The sequence below is a fragment of the Mytilus trossulus genome, chromosome 12, assembly GCF_036588685.1.
Source record: "Mytilus trossulus isolate FHL-02 chromosome 12, PNRI_Mtr1.1.1.hap1, whole genome shotgun sequence".
Classification (NCBI taxonomy): domain Eukaryota; kingdom Metazoa; phylum Mollusca; class Bivalvia; order Mytilida; family Mytilidae; genus Mytilus; species Mytilus trossulus.
In genome coordinates, this window is record NC_086384.1 from 1,046,954 (window position 1) to 1,069,503 (window position 22,550).

The following is a 22,550-nucleotide window of genomic DNA, read 5'->3' on the forward strand; positions in this document are numbered from 1 at the left end:
ACAAATGTATGATGTTGCATGCTTAAAATGAAATATTGATTGCTAGCAACTTATACCCAGGTTTTTTCTTCTAGAATGGTGTATTTGAAAAAATATTAGGCTTTGTATTTTATCTATAATCATAGTGATATCCTTTAGAAATGTGCCATAATTCATCACCCAATAAACAACAAACCCATTTTATTACATAAAAGATTTTAGTTTTATAAAAACAATAATTGTAAACAGAATTTAAAAGATGCGTCAAAATTTTGTGCAAATCCTTTGTTTCTGAAAAATTCATTAAAAACGTTTTCAAATGTTCCCTCCAAAACTATCAAAATTATCTCCCTTTGTCATAGGGGGCGCTCTACTGTTGTTGTTGTTGGTATAGTAACAAGATGGATGTCCCCATGGATGAGTTGGGGAAGTGTTCCCTCCACAGTTATTTTGAGGGGGACTGTAGCCTTTCCAGCAAATTTCCAAATGAAATTTGTTTGAAACTTATTGTGAATTGTAATAAGAGCATTGTTGGACATTTGAGAGCATGTAACATGGGTGAAAAGTCGGTAAAATCAGAAGGGGAGTTGCTTTGTTTACGTGCTGGGATATGGAAATGGAGACCTGAAACTGACCATGGGATTTCAGTATGCCCTGCTCACAGATACCAGTATGGAATTGGATGGAGACCAAAAGTAAGGTGTGGCTTTTTTAGACACCCGACAACCTCCAACAGCAAAGCACAACGTGGAATGCCTGCACCGATGTGTGAAGCTGTTCAATTAAGCTGGGGAACTTTATGTATCATTACATTTTTAATTTGAAAAATAAGCAGAATATTTTGTTCCAATGCATTGTTTTAGTAACTGACATTTTCTGTAAAAAAATTATTCATTTTTGTTTGCTAAGACAGTAACACAAGTTTTTTGTACTTTTAAAAGAAATATATTTGTAACCTTCCAAAATTCTGTAAGCCCCTGACTACACAAAGATAACTACTATTATTTTTTTGCCATATTTTCTATTAGCTTCTTGTTTTATTGTCTATTTATGTTTACACATATTATTTCAGAATTCACAGTACTCTCAGACCACAAACTCCCAGACTTCTAATTGGAGTGACTGTAGTGAGCTTGCACTGGAGAAAGTAAACATGGTAATGGAATCAATCAATGTGAGCCCCTTACGTTCCACACTACAAAAAGAAATTACAGATTTAAAAGATTCAACAATCAGATATTACAAGCGGAAAGCACATGAATCTATTGATTCATTGTTGGATTTTATGGCTCCAAAACAAGGACATTTACTTAAAGATGAAGTTTTAACTAAAAACAGGGACACATCTTTACCAACAGAGAGTGCTATGATAGAAGATCTTTCAAAACTCTACATGGAAACAGTGGACAACTCCTTAAAAATGCAAATTCTATCTGTAATCACCAATAGACTTACCAAGGCAGAACTTCAAACAGCAATACCAGGTATAACCATTTATCGTATAGACCAGGCACGACTTCATTTCAATACCTCTACAAATTTGGGTCTTCAAGTCAAAAATAAAATAAAAGTACCACATCAAAGAATGGATGACAGCAAGCTTGAACATGCCATAAGTTGTTTTTTTGACACTTCATTTATGCAGCTAGTATCCTATGGTACAAGAGATTTAAAAATGGATTCAGGGGAAAATATAACTATACCAGATGTAATCAGAACAACAAATCACTCCAAAATTATAGACCTGTACTTTTCATACTGCACAGAATCAAATTTTGAACCACTATCTAAATCAACTTTATTTAAAATTCTAAATACTTGTGCTGCTACTAAACGCACCAATTTACACGGATTAGACAATATTGCAGATGAGGGAATTGAAGGTTTTGAATCACTTAAAGAAATTACAAAACACATTTATGAAAGATCCATTCTATCAACTGAAGAACACGAACAGATACAAAAAAATATCACATCAGCAAAACTTTACTTCAAAACCGATTATAAACTTCATCTGGAAAAAGACTGCCTGTGTGCTGACCATTGTCTTCAATGGCTTTTGAGTGACCCTGAAAACTGTCAATTTCAAAGTCCCTGTGAGCACATTCATACATTAGTGTGTGATAGGTGTGAAATGTTACATGGCATAGAGGATGATGTGTTCAAATGTATTGGTAAGATGGGAGATGATGACTTCAAAGAGGATACCACCAAAAACTTCCAGGATGCATTACAGAAAATCAACGACTGGAAAGCACATATTGCTAGAAATGTGAATCAAGACCTTTTTAGAACTCAAAAGCTAGATAATTTAAAGCGATTTGAGGGAGTTTTAGTGATGGACTGGGCAATGAAGTTTCTACCAATGAGATACAGAGAGAAACAAACAGATTGGTTTGGCCAAAGGGGAAAACATTGGCATGTCAGCGTCTGCATTTATAGATGAAAGTGGTGAAATTGGGGTAACTAATTTTAATGTAACAATGTAACACATAATTCAAACAACAAAACTAATGGCCTTATTTATATAAAAAATGTACGAAAAACAAATATGTAACTCATTAAGAAAAACTAGTAAGGGTTCCGCGGAACCCAGTGTCTCGCCTACTTTTGCTGTAAATCGCAGGCTCAACAAAAATGAGGGAAAAAATCAATAAAAATATTCCTCTTGATACTATCTTATGATTGTAAGAAGCTTCTGTCCAAGTTTGGTAAAAATCTAGAATAATTAATGAATCTAATAAATGTTTTGAAAACTTTAACTGCAGACTGTATGTTAACTGTTAACTGGAAGAAGATCTAAGTCCATTTATAAGTAAAATACAGAAAAATGGAGTTATCTTTTTACAAAATTTACTTCTAGATACTATCTTATGATCATAAATAAGCTTCTGTCCAAGTTTGGTACAAACCCAGGATAGTTTTAGAAAGTTATTAAAATTTTAAAAACTTTAACCACAGAGTGAATGTAATGATTCCCTGCAGAAAAACTAAGTTCATTTAAACTTCAAATACAGAAAAAATGGATTTATTTTTTTACAAAATTTACTTCTGGATACTATCTTATGATCATAAACAAGCTTCTATCCAGGTTTTGTACAAACCCAGGATAGTTTAAGAAAGTTATTAAAATTCTAAAAACTTTAACCACAGAGTGAATGTTATCTTTCCCCGCAGAAAAAACTAAGTCCATTAATAAGTAAAATACGGAAAAAATGGAATTTTATTTTTACAAAATTTACTTCTGGATACTATCTTATGATCATAAACAAGCTTCTGTCCAAGTTTGGAAGAAATCCAGTATAGTTTAAGAAAGTTATTAAAATTTCAAAAACTTTAACCACAGAGTGAATATTTGTGGACGCCGCCGACGACGACGCCGACGACGGAATGTAGGATCGCTTAGTCTCGCTTTTTCGACTTAAGTCGAAGGCTCGACAAAAATGTATTCTTTAAAAGAAAATACTGTAGGATTAAACGCCTTTAGGAATTTATTGCTGTATAAACTGGACCAATTCACTCACAAACTTATAAAAGTCCGATGTGAAGCTTGATTTTAAGGTTACAAACACTGTAATTGTATGTTAACAAATATTGGATACCAATAAAATGTAACAATTATTTAAAGTCTTCAATAAAGTGTTTAAAGACAATGGACAATATAACAACTCATTTGTTACAGTATTTTTAGGGACAAAAAAGTTTTGAATAGTAAGAAAGATAAATACATTATTATGATAATTTATTTCAGCATAGGACATTTACTCATGTTCTTGAGAATGTTAAACAAGATTGGTTTGCAGTGGCATCACTGTTGGAACATGTGCTGCAAACAGTTAAAATCCAACTACCTCAGGTGACAGATATGTTTCTTCGTTCTGATAATGCGGGCTGTTACCATTGTGGACATTTGTGGATTGCTATTCCTCAAATTAGCAATAGAACAGGTAAGAGATATAATTTGATATTTGACCTACTTATACAGAGCTTAACTGAATGTAAAGTGGAATTTTATTTTTATACTGCAATTATCATTTTAGTCCTACAAGTTCTATATGGAAAGAACAGTGCAACTTAGAAAGATCTATTAATATGATAAAAAAACAAAAAAAGTCAGGCTACTGTGGATTCCTTATTATTCGTTGAATACCAATTTTCGTGGATTGCGTGGGAACAGACGAACCACGAAACTAAATGTTCAACAAATACCAAATTTTCTATAGGCTTGTATGCAGATTTCCACAAAACCACGAAATTAAATATCCACGAACATATAAGTTTTCATCAATCCACGAAAATTGGTATCCACGAAAATAGATGAATCCACATTATTATGTAAAGTTGCACTATATCACAGTACAAATTTAAAACAATATTCTGATATGCTGCAATCATATGTTTTATATAAAAAAACATTTGGCAGAGGACTTATTCAAAAGATCATAAAATTAAATGAACAAGAAAAAAAGACACAAAAATATTTAGGAATACAAACAGGAACTTCAACCAACCTACATGTAGTTCAAAGCTTTTAAAATAAAGAAAATACTTCAAAATATAAGCTATATATTTATAAGTAGACTCTCAAATCTTTGTTCATGTTTATTTTGTGATTTTTTGCAGGTATTCAAATAAAGCAATATTCATATTCAGAGGCTCAGGCCGGAAAGTCCTACTGTGACTTAAAAATTGCTCATATGAGAACCAAGATGAGATCCTTTGTGGCAACCGGAAATAATATTTTGAATGCAGACGACATGAAAACTGCAATTGATTATGGAAAAGGTACATTGTAAATTTATTCTTTAAACATAAGAAGATGTGGTATGATAACCATTGATTGAGACATATTTCTATCCAAGACTTAAATTAGTAAATTTAAGCAATTATAGGTCACAGTGTAGCTTCAAAGTGAGGCCTTGATTCAATAGCAGAGTAAAACTATACAAAAAAAACAATTATAAAATACAGCACAAGAGACAATCAATTAATTGACAGTTGACTTCTTTAAAAGATTAATAGGTGTACAGAATACAATTTTAATTTACCAGCTCTATAAACAAAATCACCTTTAACTATGTGTTACATAAAGGTCAAAGGTCAAGACATAATCATTGCATCTGCTAAGTTTTATATAATAAGTTCAATTCCCTTTCTTACAGGTGTAGCTGGATGTCAAGTGGCCCATGTTATTGTTGAAACATCAAAACATATTCTCAAGACTCATACTTTAAAAAATATAACACATTACAACGATTTTCAGTACACAGAATCTGGTGTTGTATTCAGAAAAGCTTATGGTATTGGGGATGGATTGTCAATGACTTATAGTGAGTTAACTGAATTATCAGGCCATTGTCAAAATGAAACTGGATGTACTCTTGTAACAGATTTTGTTCTGCCATCAAAGGTCAAAGGAAAGATCAAGTTAACAAAAGCTGAAAGTAATGCTGTAGAAAATGAAATGAGTACTGAGACCACAACAATAAGACCAGTCAGTTCATCTGCTTTGCAGACACCACTCTCCTTTCATTGCCCAGAACCAGGTTGTATTAAGCATTATGCTTCTTACAGAACTCTAGAAAATCATGTTTTATTAGGTAAACATGATTTAAGATTAGAAAGAGAATCGGTATATGATATCATTCGCAAGCAATGGGCAGAACTCTGCAACAATGTTATTGTTACAAGGAAGAAAAATGTTGCCAGCCAATGTACAGATAATCCACAAGCTGTAGAAACCCTTCCTATGGGTTGGGCATTAAAAAGGGCCAGAAAGGTGAATAGATTTCCTACCAAGATTAAAAACTTCCTTATTAAGAAATTCAATGAAGGAGAGAAAAGTAAAAACAAATGCAGTCCAGATGATGTCGCATTAGAAATGAAATCAATGAGGGATACTGAGGGCAGACGTGTATTTCAGTTAAACGAATGTTTAAATAGTACTCAAATTACATCTTTCTTCTCACGATTGGTATCAGCTAATGCAAGTAACAACAAGAAAATAGTACCTGAAGATGATGACTTGGTAGCTGCTGCTGTTGCAATAAATCAATCTGAATTAATTGAATCAGTTAACTCTGCAAAAACAACAAATGACTGTTAAGAAATAGTGCATATATTCACTTAAAAGCTTGTTAATTTAGAAATGTTTGAAAAATACAAAATTCAATTTTATCCATTTTTAAATGTAGTTATAAGTTTTATGATTTTAATTGTATAATTTTGATAGAATTTTATCTTTAATAATTTGAAAATTTAAAGATAGTCAGACTGAAACAGATAACCTACTTGCATTGTCAACTAATCATTTTGAATTATGTAAACTTTCAATAAAAATCATTTCCTCTCTGAAATAGTTCAAGAACAATTTTAATTCTTGATATTGGTTAAGATTTGGAAAAAGCAAAACATGGATTATCTCCCTTTCATTCCATGAGTTAACTGATTTTTAGTAAACTTGCACAGTTTTTTGTTCCCTTTTGAATGAATTAGGTAAAAACTGTAATTAGCATAAAAGTATTATAGTTTTACATGAAGAGGTTTGTTTTTTCTCCCTTTTATTTCATGAATTTTACTCATTTGGTTATGAATTTTGTGCAAGACTTTGATGGTTTTTTTTCATTGATATTCAGTTTAAACTCGTGATTTCGGTCAAAATTTGAAAAAGTAACAAAGTGGATTACCACCCATTTATGTAATGGATTTAATGATTTGTTGTAAAATTGCAAACATTACGGTTTCTTTTTGAAAGATTTCCAGTTAAAAAAAACTTTAATCTGTATAAAAGTATTAGTTAACATGGAGAGTTTTGTTGGCATTTTAGTCCTTCGTTTTGGTCAAAATTGAAAAAAGCAACACAATGGATTACCTCCCTTTTATTCAATGAATTTACTAATTTTTTAGTAAACTTGCACACATATTTGTTTCTTTTTGAATGATTTTCAATTAAAAAACTTTAATAAGCATTAAAGTATTATAGTTTAGGATGAAGAGTTTTGTTAGAACTTTATAGTCCTTTATATTGGTCAAAATTGAAATAAGGCAACAAAATGGATTACCTCCCTTTTTTGTCATGCAATTACTGATTTTTAGTAAACTTGCACACATAATTGATTCTTTTTGAATGATTTTCAACTAAAAAACTTTAATAAGCATTAAAGTATTATAGTTTAGCATCAAGAGTTTTGTTAGAACTTTTGTCCTTAATATTGGTCAAAATTGAAAAAAGCAACAAAATGGATTACCTCCCTTTTTTGTCATTAAATTACTGATTTTTAGTAAACTTGCACACTTTTTTTTTCCTTTAGAAGATATTTATTTTAAAAAACTTAAATTTGCTAAAAAGTGATACAGTTTTACTTGAAGAGTTATGTTGAATTGTTATCATTACAAATGGTCAAAATAAGGAAAAACTGAAAAATGGATTACCTCCCTTTTGTAGCCATTCATTTATTTGAATTTTGTAAATTTGCACCATTTTTTTTTAATTTCTGGTTTAACTCCAATAAGTATTCTTTTATTTGTATATACATAATATGATGTTACTTGTTGGGTTTTGTGAAAAAATTTAACTTCAAAATTGGTCAAAAACAAGAAAATTCCAATATAAAGAAAATGGTGTTGTACCCCTTTTTGGTACAGAGGTAACAAAGAAAAACAATTTGAAATATCTCTTTATTTTTTGTTATTGTGTTTAGATAATATCTGAAAATAAATAATATATCACTGCAATTTGTCTGCTTTTTTATTTATTGTTTGTAAATGAATGTTTAATATACTGTAATTTGTGTATATTTGTCTAAACCAGAACCAACAATCTGACAGTTGGTTGCCATGGCAACCAAAGTGTCCTAGCAACAAAAATGAATATTTTTACATCAATCTTGATTGAAGGCAAGATAACATACCAAATTTGGTGATAATCTGTTGACCCCATGTATTACTCATTGCATGATTTTTACACGGAGCCCTACTTAAATGACACTAGAAGCATGATACACCTTTAGACAGGTACATATGTATATAAGGAATCTTTTTCTAGTTATGTCTACAGTCGACAAGTGCAATAATGTTTATACTACAGCATCTACCAATAGTATGTCTTGTTTTAAGCGGACATTTATGTGTCGTTATTAGTTTGTGTAGTTCCAAGCTTGGTAAGTTCTATGTGTCCTGGAAATCTTTTATAGTTTTTTGCTAAGGTAATAATGTGTCATGAGGAGCCAATGTCGCTGTCGTGAACAGCTCGTGTACCTTTTATATTGGTAATTTAAATGAGTCGTTTACAGCTCATGTACTATTAAGCTCGGTAGGTTATATGAGTCGTGATCAACTCATGTAGTGGAACATATGGTTGGACTGCATTAAAGGTTTAAAGTATTGCGTTTTTGGAATATGATAAGCTTTATATTTATAGTTGATTTAGGTCTATTATTTTCTTCTTGTTAGATTTTTTAAAAAGCAAGTGAAATTGGATTTTGTATCTATGAACTGCAAAAGATAAGATGAAGTAAATCAAAAGAAATTAATAATTTTAAGCTTGCATCATATAATGAAATTTACTTTTGAAAGCGAGATCAACGATTGACAGTTCTGATTTTTAAACCTTTGTATCTATTTTTGTAGAAAACTCATTGTTTGATGACCTTATTGGAAGGATGTTAAAGCTGAAAGGGACAGGTATAAATGATTTAGTTCATACATTTTGTTCTTGTTCTCCTCTCCTTGTCTTTTTCCATAGTGGTTCTGATATGTCATACTCATATATCAAAGACATATTCTGATTTTCATAATCTCTATTTCACGTATGTCTATAAAAATGTAATTGAATATTCAAAATGATGCTGATTGCTATTAACAAAGAAGTTGCATATCATTTGAAAAAATAAAAGATTGTTGGTACAGAGTAAAAAAGCAGAATTTATGTTTATTGGAAAAGGAAATCAGACGAATGTATTGTTATGATAAGGCAACTTTGTACATAGAAATCAGTATTGTGTTGTTATCTTATTTCAGGGCATGTAGGACAAGGAAACGCATCGATACAAAAAGATACACCTGGCTTCTCATTCTATTTGACTTCTGCACAAACTGCATCGGCCAATGCTATTGTAAAGTTTAATAAGCTATGGACAAATACCATGAACGCATATGACGTCACTACAGGTGTCTTTACTGCTCCAATACCTGGTCTTTATCATTTTTCTGCAGTTTTGATGTCAGTGACTGGAAAAAGTTTATTTCTTCATTTATGGAACAATGATACAAATACCGCTGGAAGTTTTACGATTGGCGACGGTCATAAAACTGGTTCCTTTGATGTCGTGTTCAAGTTAAAGAAAGGTGATCGCGTCTATATTAGGTGTTCTTCGAGTTGTAATGGTCAAAAAATCTACAGTAGCAATAATAACTACAGTACCTTCTCCGGATATCTCATAGCTGAATAAATAGTTATAATGTATTTGATTATGTTGTTTTGTAATCGACTTTTTTTCCGTTACATTGTCTACCTAAAACTTTCTAACACCCTTAATCAAAATTTCATTCTATTTTTAGATTCCACAACTGCAACAAGTGTAAAAAGTAAAATCACAAAAATACTGAACTCAGACCTGAATCAAATCGGAAAGTCCCTAATTACATGGCAAAAGCAAATTACAAAACACATCAAAAACGAATGGACAACTGTTATATTCCTGACTAGGTACAGGCATTACACGATTTGCGGCGGTGGAATCTGTTTTTCTTATGATTTCTATTCAAAGATTTGATGACAGTTGTGTATTTTTGTTGTGACGTCATGATGCATGGTCGCCTTATTCATGACGTCAAAAGAAAATCAAGAAGAAAACAAGAAAATTTAAATTCACAATTTAATTTAAACCAATCATTTGCCTAGAACAATTTTTTCACTAGTGAGGAGAACTATTTTTCTCACACCGGTCAGGAATGTGTAAAAGCACAAAAATAAGAAAAAAATGTTTTCTCCATTAGGACTAAATAATGTGTTATATATTTTACGTTTATAGCAGCATATTGATTATCAACATTCTTTGATGAACAACGCATCACATGTATTAACGTTTAGACATTCAATAAATATGTTAAAAGAACAATTGATCATGCACTTCTTACCAGTAATTGAACCTTACTTTCATGACTAAATTAGAAGTAACACATGTTCATGTGCCTCGATACGATGACATGAACTATTCTTTTGAAATCCGTTTCCCTTCCTGATTAGTGAAAAACACATTGAAGAGGTAGAAATGAACATAAAATAAGAATGTATACCGGGATATGTAGAAGACCGACACGTTGAATCTTAATATACATATAAGCTTGGTGTTTTCCTCTAATATTGATGTTTCCCTCAGTTTAACTTTGTAACCCGGATTTATTTTCACTCAATCAATTTATTCTTTCAAACAGCGATATGCTACTGTTGCCGTTATTTGACGATATGTCATTTTACCTTTGAAAGCAGAATAAATGAACACAAAAGGATACTTAAAGAATACCATAGTAATGGTTAAGTGTTTTATCTTTACTCTGAGGGGATTTTATTCGGTAGTTTTTATATTAAAATTTGCTTCGAATTCCAAAAAATAAATTGAGGGACGTGAATTCAAAACGGTTAATTTAGATTGCAATCCAAGTTCATGAACGGACGTTGATATAAAATGTGAAACCATCTGTTTATGTCTTATATCACAAATAGATATATCATATTTAGGTTCAGTTGCTTTAACGAAGGTTCCGTTTTCACCTTTCAGTTTTTTTGTTGTTTTGCCATAAGAATTTTTCTGCTTGAGAGTAAATTGTTATTTTTATTGATTACGGTGGTACAGATAATAACAGGGAGATAACTCTGTAAAAACCAGTTTCAGGTTTTAACCACCTTTTATTGTTTTGGTATTATTAAGCTTCTCATTGATTAAAAATTTGTGTTGCACAACTCCTATATATCCAGTGTTTGTTTTCGATAAAATGTGTGGTAAAAGTTTTTTGAAATTTTTATACTTTTATCAAAGGGTCGTATGAAATATTTTTCAAAATTTCATGAAAATTTTAACAAGCCAAATAAATTTTAGTCAATGTGTTAAGTACCACAATGAGTAAATTATTCCTATCAATAGCGCCCCAAATAAAAAAAAATAGCCAAAATCTATATGTGTACAGCTCCCTACCTATTAACAAACATAAACTTCCTTGCAAACTCTGAAAACTTAGATATTTGAAATCAGTTATAGTGTTGATCACCCCTAGTTTTTGGTGGGGTTCCTGTTGCTTAGTCTTTAGTTTTCTATGTTGTGTCTTCTGTACTATTTTTTGTCTGTTTGTCTTTTATTTTTAGCCATGGCGTTGTCATTTTATTTTCAATCTATGAGTTTGGCTATCCTTATGGTATCTCTCGTTCCTCTCTTTCAATATTTGTCACATTTAAGTTATTACTATTTTAATTATTAATTCACAGAGAAACGTCCAGGTCAAAAGACATAAAACAATTAAATTGAGAAAAAAAGTATTACCATATACTGATATCGATGCAAATCCCTCCTAAAATAGCAAGCAACAGAGTACATTATGCTATAGCAGTTTTGAATAATTATGTTGTGCCAAAATTTTACTCTAGTTCCAAATTTAAATAATGTTTCTACGTGCAGTATTCCTCACTGGCCGTGTTTGGTCAGAGCAGATAAGAACAAAACAAAACAAAAGTGCAAATATGCAGCAAATATTTACAATCTTGAAATAACTAGTCAAATTCTATTTCTTATTTTTGAAATGCAAATATATCTGCAGCTGAAATAAATTAACAACATTCGAAATCACATATTCTTAAAATTATTTTAAAAAGTCTCTGAACGGAAAATTCTGAAAAAAAAAGAAAAGGGGTTTCCATTAGTTTTTCAGACTTCTCAGATACAACTTGAAAATAGTTTTTCTTACTCAAAACAATATTTTTAAATTCTTGTTTCAAATAGCAGAATGGCGCGTACAAAATTTTGAAAGATCAAAATATGTATAATCACTCCTTGTTTTTGGATGGTTCGTGTTGGTCATTTTTTAATTTTTATGTTATGTTCACAGTTTTTTATTTATTTTTTTTTGTTCTGCTCTTTTTTGCAATAGTGTTTAGTACTGTGTTAAACACTCCAATAAACGAATAGAACTCCATTGGTATACATTATTTCTTTGCATGTTTTATGTTATCATTATGTAGCAAAGATATGACTCTTATCAATAAAAGGTTAACACAAAAATTAACACAAAAATTGTGATAAATATTGAATATAAAGACATTTTGTATTTATATTTTTATTTCAAATAAAATAGTTTTAAGATTATTTTTTAAACGTGCACAATAATGGGTTTAAAATACTGTTTTAAATTAGTATTATCACTGACCACTGACATAAGCTTTGGTTTGATTTTGTCGACTCTTAAATAAGAAGACCATCATTCCGAGTGTTCTCGTTGTTATTTTCTATACGGTATATATTTTCTTGGGGATGAGACATCAGTATTCAACAATATACAGGTAGTTTTACGAAATTGAACAAATTGTAAGTAGAATTTCGCAGTACTCATATGACGCTGTGATAATGTTTATTTCGCTATATGTTGAAAGTATCTTTCAAATATATTTTAAATTGGCTCTGTCTTCTTTTAACACTAACAAAATTGCGAAATTTCAAAAATGGCATATTGTATTCGTATTATTTTTTTTTTAAATAAGATAGTTGAAGAGATTGATTTTTTAACGTGAACAATAATGGATTTGAAATGATATTTTATATATATGATATTTATATACCTACCGAATTAGACTATTTACCGGATTTGAAATCACATAAGCAACACGACGGGTGCCGCATGTGGAGCAGGATCTGCTTACCCTTTCGGAGCACCTGAGATCACGCCTAGTTTTTGGTGGGGTTCGTGTTGTTTATTCTTTAGTTTTCTATGTTGTGTCACGTGTACTATTGTTTTTCTGTTTGTCTTTTTCATTTTTAGCCATGGCGTTGTCAGTTTATTTTAGATTTATGAGTTTGACTGTCCCTTTGGTATCTTTCGTCCCTCTTTTAAATGAGTATTACTACCGACATAAACAATTGGATTCTTTGATAAGAAGATTTACAATCCTATTATTCTTGGTGGGTTTTCTTCAACAATATACCGGTAGCCTCGCGTTTTAAATAATAAAATTTAACTGTCTCGAGTGGAGAAATATCGTAATACACTTGTTGCAGTGTAAGAATCTATATTTATAATATAGATTATTTTTAATACACAAAAAATATATTTTAATTCCCATTATGTAATTAGGGTCTACTATCTCTTTTTCCAGCTGTGACAGCAAATGAATCATACATGTACTATCTAGTTACCATTTATAATGATCGTTACTTATCTTAGCAAGCATATAATAGTTCCTACTTTGAAACACACAACACATTGATGTATAACTGGAAATAAATTGCATAATTCTGATTCAAAATTAGAAAAAAACGCACTTGTCCAATGCATAAAAAGTAAAATCACAAAAGGAAAATCAATACGTAAGTCCATAATCACATAGTAAAATCAAAAAACAAAACGCATCAAAAACGAATAGACAAGAACTGTCATATTCCTGATTTGGTACAGGCATTTTCAAATGTAGAAAATGGTGGATTAAACCTGGTTCTATAGCGCTAACCCTCTCTCTTTAATAACAGTCTCATCAAATTCCGTTATATTTGCATGATGCGTTAAATAAACAGTCACAATTAATAAAATAGTCAAAATATGGGTACATCAGTCATCATCGCATAACAATTTTAAAAGGGACAATTTAACAGAAAAATTAACATATTTAAGCATACGGGAAATAAAGAATAAGTTGGTTATATTTACATTTTAAATCAAACATGAACATTGCAAAAAGAGATATTTTAAGAAGTAATTATCTGATTTGATTTTAATCGAACAAATAAATTTTTCTGTGTTTGTTGGAGAAAAAAAGAACTAAGAATAAATAAAATATATATATCTTGTTTAAACTAAAGGCTATGGTTTAATAGCATTCAGTCAGCTGCACTAATTGCGAAATAATCTTCCTCATACAGCAGGTTTTTCTGTTATGTTACAACTTTTTTTCAAAACAATTGATATTGTTTGAATTGTTTGTAGTTCCATCAATCAATAATAATAATAAGGAAGGTTAAAATCTCAAAACCAAGTGTGACCATGCCTTGAATTTTCCTTGAAGATCGGTATTTAAGGTACTTTACTTTTGATCCTGTTTTATTTATATAGTTATTAGGCGTTGAATTAGGTCCATGCGATCAATCATATCATTTAAAAAAAATAGGAATTTGATATATTAAGGGTTTTACTACAATGCCTTATCAATACGTGTCAAACATACATTACTTTCTTAAATATTCTTTTTTCATTGATAACATATCTTTATTGTTTAAAGCCAATTTTTTTTTCAGGATCATACTTAATTAATACTATTGCCTTCAAACTTCACTGTACTATAATATCGCTACATTCTTAAGTTTAATTGACATATGGTACATGAATAATATGAAGTATTACATAATATTCTCTAACCATCACTAATAATATAACAAAATCGCAACATTATTACGATGCAACATGTGTTCTTTTCAAAATCAACATTAAATATGACATTATGGTATATTAGATAATTTTATTTGTTTTCCCTAGAGTGCATTGAAAGTTTGTTAGGGAATTATGGTTCAAAAAACCAGTTCATGAATTAATTAAAGCATATAGGAATGTAGGCACAAAATTAGCATGTATTTATGTAGGCTCACCTGTTTACTTAAAAGACCCAAAAAGTTGACTTTGGTGTAAAAAAAAATAAAAAAAGAAGATGTGGTATGATTGCCAAGTTAGACAGCTGTCCACAAGAGACCAAAATGACACAGAAATTAAAAACTATTGGTCACCGTACGGCCTTCAACAATAAGCAAAGCCCAACCACATAGTCAGCTAAAAACGGTCACTACATGACAATGGAAAACAATTTAACCGAGAAAACTAATGGCTGTTTCTATGTAAAAAAAAAGTGAATATATACATAATGTGGCGGGGTTAACCCCAAACCTCCCCCTAACCTGGGACAGTGGTATGACAGCACAACATTAGAGCGAGCTATAAAAATAAAATTACGGTCATATGACAATTCCAGTCTGAAATTTCACTCGAGGCAAATGTGATTCTAATTGGCTTTGCAGGATGTATAAAAACATAGCTGGCATTGGGTTAGGTTGTTTTTTATCCTTCGTGCTTTTCATCTTCGTTATTTATTTGGCCTATTCAAAAATAAATATTCGGGCGTCACTGGTGTGTCTTTTGCAGACGGAACGCCCGTCTAGCGTTCATACAAAAATTTCAATCCTGGTTCCTCTGATGAGTGTATTTACAACCATTAAGTCGAAGCAACTGCTGGTGGAGATTTAATCCCCCGAGTGTATCACCAGCCCAGTAGGTCGCACTTCTGTGTTGACTTGCATTATCATTGTTAACTGTTAACAAAACTTTGAATTTTTAAATAAGTAAGTATCTCAGATATGGAGTACCTTAGCTGTATTTGGCAAATCTTTTAGGATTTTTTCCGTAAGTGCTCTTCATCTCCGTAATTGATTTGGCCTTTTTACAATTTTTTTTTATTCGAGCGTCATTGATGAGTCTTTTGTTGACGAAACGCGCGTCTGGCGTAGATATATTCTGGTATCTATTATAATGAGTGTATTTATTAAGCAGGCAGGCAAAGAACGATACACTTTCGCACTCAGTCTCGCTTCTTATTTTTTCCTTGGGTTGTCTCTTTTTAAATGTTTTACAGTATTGCCATATTCTATTTTATAATGCTTTTCCCATTTTCGTGTTCTAAAGAACGATTTCCGTAGCTCTGTTTTTCTGCATTTAGTTATGGTGCTATTGTAAAACATTTGTGTATTCTTGTCTTTCATTTTTGCTAATGTGCTTTGTCTCTATGCCTTTTTATGTTTCTGTGATACATATATATGTCGTGGCTCTGTACTTATACATATCATCATTGTGTTATTGTATTATGGTACATTTAATAATATTTGATCATATGCTGTGACTATATGCCATTTTGTGCTTCTTTATAACATATGTGGTTGGTTTGTTTTAGTATTTATGATTATAATACAATGCTGATTGCTGTACCCCTATTATTGACATTTTTTTTCGTATCATGTCTATTTGTTTTGTTCACATATCGTTGTTAATATAATCGAATTTGACGCGACTCTCATACAAGTGAGATGTTTAGCTAGTTTTAAAACCAGGGCTAATCCACCATTTTCTACATAAGAAGATATCTGTTCTAAGTCAGTAATGTGAATGTAGTCATTTATTTGTTTGATGTGTGTTAGCTTTCAATTTGGCATTTGATTTGGAACTTTCCGTGTTGAATTGTCCTCGGAGTTTAGTATTTTTGTGATTTCAAATTTTACATAACTGTTCATATCCGTTGGGAGAAATGTAATATTCTAAAGCAAACTATTTATACAAAACAAAACTATTACCAATCACTTTCACTAGTTTTAATACTGCAATTTATTTTAATAATATGTAAGAGACAACAACACCTATAGATTATAGACAATATAAAAATATTAGTACATTGTTTATTTAAGGAATGACTGTAATATTTTTTCTGTCTATGAAGAAATAACATAAAAAAATAGTGCACACTGGTTATTTAACAGTGTGCAGTCCATTTTTATTGTTTTTGCGAATAGATAGAAAAAATATTACAGTCATTTCTTATAATTTAATTCTTAATTCCATTTTAAACCGTAGAAAACCATGAAAAAACTTTGATGAGGTCACGGTCACATGACTATATTATGTCTATGGGCTGATTACAAAATAACGTCAGCCAATCAAAAGACGCGTTACATCCAAAATTAAATTATTGTTCTATGATGTAATATATATATATATTTATCTGCCTGATGATTGTCATATATGCCGCTGATGGTATTATCATGTTCATTGACTATTGGATCTGTCATCCTCAACCCGGAGCATTGGCTCACACCGAACAACAAGCTATAAAGGGCCCCAGATTACTTGTGTAAACCCATTCAAACGGGAAACCAACGGTCTAATGCATTGATCACATTTATTCATTTTACATTCGAGTAAGAACCCAAGGTAAATGTAGTCTATACATTAGTAGGACATTTAAAACTTGAACTCATGTCTCCCTTTTTTCAAATACATAACCATTGTTGGTTTTTTGTGTTAACAATGGCATTTGATCCCCACATAAACGAGTTTTTTTTTTAAATGAAATGAATCAATCTTGAATACTTAAAATGGTCAATGAATCATATTTGTATCATCTCAATAAAAGAAATTCAAGCTTGTTAACAATAAATTATCCAAATTTTATATGATTCTAAGAAAAAGTGAGTACATCATACTAATATTTCATTAATGAATAACGGAAACAATAAAACGTGTCGAAAGTTGTTTTGTTCTATTATTTTTTTGTACTAATAAAATGTTGACCCATAGCTTTGCCTCACCTGTATCGAATTTTGATCTATAATACAAATGTTAAAATTTAAATTGCAAACTTTGTCGTGTAAATGATACAAACTCTCAAAGCCAATGAAACAAGACTAGACGTACAAGATGAAATATTCTCCATGATAATACGATTTCTTATACTAATTACAAACTGCACACAAAATATCATTGACTTACCAAAGTAGTACATCTTAAGCTGGCCTTATTTATATGAAAACGAGCCAGTTATCGATATTTAAAATTGAAATATTTTCTGTTGAAGTTTAAAAAAAGAATTCATATAAATTATCTTGGATTTCTTGAGCATATAGTCCAATACAAAAACGTCAATATTTGTATATTTCTAAAATCTTCACTTGCGTTTCCAAATTAAATGGACGACGAATAGTACATCCACATTAAATACCACATTGTGTATGTTCCCACGTCAAAAATCGTATACAAATGGCTTTTCGAATGGCATTATGACACGACATTTTGAAACTTTTTCTTATGACTTGTAAGCTGGTTTACCCTGAGGAGATATTAACGAAGCACTATTTCAAATGCGTGATTCTTCAATAGAACATACTGGATTGGTCAATCGTTGTCGCTCCTCCAATTCACGGAATCGCATAGTCGAATTACTGTTTACATTATTTTCGGTATTATGCACGATCTCAATTCGTCTATTTTTAGAATTCTGCATACGACACTTCCTTTTCCATTGACAAACGCCTATCATTCCCATAAATAAATAGTACGACAGTAAAATAATAAGAACTAGAATAGAATCATTACGAATGTATGGTATAGTTTCAGCTCCAAAACATTTTGATAGAACAATTGAATCATCCTCTTTTAAATAAACAAGCTCACTTAAATACACAGAAATGCAAATGGTGTATTTTGTTGCAACTTTTAAATGGTCACACGTAAAAGAATGTATATGCGGTTGTAACATATCGGAAGAGAATTTACCACTATTTATAAAATATTCCACTTTTGATCCAAGCAACGTTTTATTACGAAAAACAGTCTCTTCATAATTCCACTCTATTGCGATGGAAGACGTTGTTAGCGCAAGAAGACGAACTTTCAACAGATGATCGTAATTGGATGGTTGTGTTGGTAACGTCATAATTGAATCGTCCATTGATTGGTCGTTCATTACGTCATACTTGACATTGTTACTCCGTGTTGAATTGACTTTTGTTAAATTGGCAAACAATGGCGTCCACAACCAAATCATTTTGATAAAGTAATCATGATAAACCCATTTCATTTCTTTGCTATTCTTTGTACCAACCTGAAAGATAAAATCTAAGTATTATGATTTGAACCAACACAAACCAAACAACCGACAATATATTTACAATCATATTTCCGTTGATGGCGTATGTTATGTCTGTGACAGTGTTAGTCGATAAATTAAGCTTTAAATACAACGCCCGCTGTGTGGTAAACCGATGGGCATTATCTTTGAATCTCAAATTCGGCCCTGGCGTGACAAACATTTTAACAAATCAACATAGGGTGATCATTAGTTTTCTCATTTGATTTGTAACACATTTTGTCAACCTAGACCAATATTTTAATAAAATTAACACGCATAATATCATCTCTTGCAGCTACCACCAAATAACTAAAATTACCTTAATGAATGACAAAAGGAAGATGACATATTATTTGGAGAGTAAGTGTGAAAATATGTTACAGGAATGTAGCTAAGATAATGCATAGAATGTATATTTTTTTTAATTGTCTGATCATAATCTGTAGAACAGCTATAACCGAGGTAACACGACGGGTGCGAAATGTGGCGCAGGATCTGCTTATTCTTCAGGAGCACCTGAGTTCACCCCTAGTTTTTAGTGAGAATTCGTGTTGCTTTTTCTTTAGTTTTCTATGTTCTATGTTGTGTACTTGTTTGGCTGTATAAATATTTTGATATGAGCGTCACTGATGGGTCTTATGTAGACGAAACGCGCGTCTGGCGTACTAAATTATAATCCTGGTACTTTTGTGTCCTGTGCATTATTGTGTATATGTTTGTCTTTTTCATTTTTAGTCATGGCGTTGTCAGTTTATTTTCGATTTATGAGTTTGACTGTCCCTCTAGTATCTTTCGTGCCTCTTTTAGTTATCAGTGAACTGGTCTCAAAGTTTCTGCCAATATTTACAGATAAAGGAAATACATCTTTTTTATTGAGACCGACAGTGGATCGTTTAGTAATTTAGATTTTATCAAAGATCAAAAGACGTTTTCAAGTCTCGTCGTGAACATGAATGATTTATTTGCCAGAGAACGTTAAGCAATTTACAATCAATAAATCAACCACTACCGCAGAAACGTTTTGTAATATTAATAATTTGATATAGTTATATACTTATTTATGTTCCTTTTTCCATGTTTTACCACTATCTTTTTATGTAATTGAATGTACTGACCTGGTTATCATTAGATAGAATCTGTTCACATTTCACGAGACGGAATAAACCTTACCTGCAATATATTCAAAAGAATCATATATGAATATTTATATAATGAATGGACGTTAACAAATATAATGTACAATAAACCTATTTGTTCCGAAAATATTCATTTACAAAAGTGCTTTCTATTTGTAGCTGTGATTTAATAAAGACTACCGATAAATCCATATTTAAATTCAATTCATTACGTGTGTCCTTTGTATGTTTTATTATGAACATATTTGTATCTTGTATGTTTATTAACAAAAGTGGCGTTATTTGTAGTTGGGATTGAATATGGTATTTAAATAAATCAATACTTTGATTCAATTCAATACGTATGTGCTTTTTGTGTTCCTCATTTGTTATGATAATAATTTATACTGCTAATAAATCTGATCGATTAAATTACAAAAGTACATTATAACATAAGTCTCATCAAATCAAATAAATATCATACCTAATCGTCAACATTAAGAAATTGGTCGTCATCGAACAGTCGTGATTCAGTGAAATTACTTTTCATGATCATAATGAAAGCTAACAGATGTTTATCAATATTTATTCCAGAGAAAAATAATTTAAGGAGATACATATCAAGGTGTTACATGAGGACCCACTAAATTTCCAAAAAGAGCAAGACCAGATTTGTCACAATTAATAAACGCATTAGTTGTATACTGCTGTTCAAAAGTCATGAAACAAACTTGAGTTGAAAATAAAAACTGAGGGAAACCATCATCTATAAGAGAAAACAACGGAACAAGAAAAACTCTGAAGTGCTATAAAACCAAACGGCAACATACATAGAGTATTTGATAACATATTCCTGACTTGTTATGGTACATTCTAAGACAAAATAATGGGTTTATCCTGGTTTTAAAGCAAGCAACACCTCCTGGTTATGTGACAATGCTAAAATTATCGTTCAAATGACAACATCATGTGACAGACACGAACGTTTCCCACTATATAATCGTAACCCATCCTGTATATCAACTTTGTACTTTTTTGGCTTTATAACTATTTTGATCTGAGCGTCACTGATGAGTCTTATGTAGACAAACGCGCGTCTGGCGTACTTTATTATAATCCTGGTACCTTTGATAAATAGTATATCCATTACGGATCAGCTGACCAAAATCGTCAAATGTGTAATTATACAAAAATAATAAAATGAATGTGAAAATCATTAACAAAATCTATCACTGGTAAATTTTTACATTTGGCGTTTTGACCCTTTTTGTGAAAAACTTTTTCATAATTTAATTTATATTTGTATTTGGCAAACTGAGGTCACAGATTTATTTTGAAAGGCTGGCTTGAATATAGTTCGATATTTCAATTTTAATTAAACATCCTAATAAAAAACAAGCTAAAACATGCACATCAATCATAGCTGAGATAATTTAATCATGTGGTTTGTTTTATATCACACAGCTCTAATGGATTTGATTCCTTGAAGGACTCACGATTGCTTTCCAACAGATTAATTCTAAAGAAATCTCAAATGTCGTAAGATTGTGGTAAAATGTAATTGAAAAAGACACCGTACATCATTGTCTTTGTGTTCATATAGTGTAATTAAAATGTTACGAAAATAAACTGAGAACACATTATAGTGCTATTGTTCCATATTCAATTCCTATAGTATCACTTTGTTTACGATAATATAGATTTTATAGTAATGTCTAAAGGTATGAACAAACCAAAGCAGAAGTTTCAATGTTATGATTTACTCTATAAAATACATGCACAAAAGATTCAGTTATAATAGCCGCCGAGGTTATAAATAAATAATGGGTTTCCCCAAGCCAAAAACAAATATTACTTCCATATAAAGTAAAACCAAATTGTAAAAATACAGCCGAGAACGCCTCCGGTGCAGATATTGCTCGATGCATTGAAGACCTATTAGTGACCTTCCGCTGTTGTTTGTTCTATGGTCGGGTTGTTATCTCTTTGACACATTCCCAATTTCCATTGTCAATTTTAATATATGTTTGCCTTGAAAACTTAAATATTTTGATAAATTGAGGCAGCAGTAGATAAAAAACAAATCAAGGTTACAAAAAAGACAGAGAATATCGCTTGCACCAAATAAGGAGGACAGAGGTCACATATCTTTGATATGCATAGATCTTCTGTAAATTCAAACAAACAAAAATTCGTGGAAATAGTCCGTAGTTTTATTTCACTGATATATTCCAAATCCTTAAACCCTTTTTGCTTCGCTTTTTTGTAAGTTTTCACCCTGCGATCAAGGACATCTCATCAAATATAGTTTCGAAAAATATATCCCTTCATGTATTTAACATTAAGAAGATATGTTATGAGTGCCAATCAGAAAACTCCCCATCCAAGTCACAGTGTGTAAAAAGGAAACAAATATAGCTCAAAGAACAGCCTTATACTCGAAGCATTGGCTCACACCGAGCAGCACGTTATGAATAATAGCAACATTTTTTATGTTTTTAAACGAATATAAATATATATACAGATAGACCTGTGTAAATCAA

The 22,550-nt window shown here is 31.1% G+C and overlaps 3 protein-coding genes and 1 long non-coding RNA gene across 4 annotated transcripts in view; 3 read left to right on the top strand and 1 right to left on the bottom strand.

The window, feature by feature from the left end:
• The first annotated feature begins 1,057 nt into the window (after positions 1–1,057).
• LOC134692858 (uncharacterized) lies at positions 1,058–3,920 on the top strand. The gene is made up of 2 exons (XM_063553467.1): positions 1,058–2,441; positions 3,731–3,920. The coding sequence occupies exon 1, from the start codon at positions 1,133–1,135 to the stop codon at positions 2,423–2,425; it is 1,293 nt and encodes a 430-aa protein (XP_063409537.1). The 5' UTR covers positions 1,058–1,132; the 3' UTR covers positions 2,426–2,441; positions 3,731–3,920.
• Positions 3,423–6,085, top strand: LOC134693535 (uncharacterized). Its single transcript, XM_063554373.1, has 4 exons — positions 3,423–3,446; positions 3,731–3,926; positions 4,603–4,764; positions 5,142–6,085. Exons 1-4 carry the CDS (start codon positions 3,423–3,425, stop codon positions 6,083–6,085), a joined length of 1,326 nt encoding a protein of 441 aa, XP_063410443.1.
• A 1,965-nt stretch (positions 6,086–8,050) lies between these two features.
• On the top strand, positions 8,051–9,442 carry LOC134692057 (complement C1q-like protein 3). Its single transcript, XM_063552420.1, has 3 exons — positions 8,051–8,138; positions 8,608–8,661; positions 8,998–9,442. The coding sequence occupies exons 1-3, from the start codon at positions 8,051–8,053 to the stop codon at positions 9,426–9,428; spliced, it is 573 nt and encodes a 190-aa protein (XP_063408490.1). The 3' UTR covers positions 9,429–9,442.
• Positions 9,443–16,597: 7,155 nt separating this feature from the next.
• Positions 16,598–22,550, bottom strand: part of LOC134693057 (uncharacterized) — a 64,631-nt gene continuing 58,678 nt past the window's right edge. The window contains exons 3-4 of the long non-coding RNA XR_010102320.1: positions 20,008–20,062; positions 16,598–18,865 (exon numbers count right to left, since the gene is read on the bottom strand). This is a non-coding gene — a long non-coding RNA (uncharacterized LOC134693057). The remainder of the gene's footprint in view (positions 18,866–20,007; positions 20,063–22,550) is intronic.

Excerpts from the sequence above, each read along its gene's own strand:
- LOC134692858 (XM_063553467.1), top strand. The coding sequence starts at position 1,133 with ATGGTAATGGAATCAATCAATGTGAGCCCCTTACGTTCCACACTACAA.
- LOC134693535 (XM_063554373.1), top strand. The coding sequence starts at position 3,423 with ATGTATTCTTTAAAAGAAAATACT. Across the intron at positions 3,927-4,602 it reads TCAAATTAGCAATAGAACAG|GTATTCAAATAAAGCAATAT; the intron begins GTAAGAGATATA and ends GATTTTTTGCAG. Across the intron at positions 4,765-5,141 it reads TGCAATTGATTATGGAAAAG|GTGTAGCTGGATGTCAAGTG; the intron begins GTACATTGTAAA and ends CCTTTCTTACAG.
- LOC134692057 (XM_063552420.1), top strand. The coding sequence starts at position 8,051 with ATGTTTATACTACAGCATCTACCAATAGTATGTCTTGTTTTAAGCGGA. Across the intron at positions 8,139-8,607 it reads TTTGTGTAGTTCCAAGCTTG|AAAACTCATTGTTTGATGAC; the intron begins GTAAGTTCTATG and ends CTATTTTTGTAG. Across the intron at positions 8,662-8,997 it reads GTTAAAGCTGAAAGGGACAG|GGCATGTAGGACAAGGAAAC; the intron begins GTATAAATGATT and ends ATCTTATTTCAG.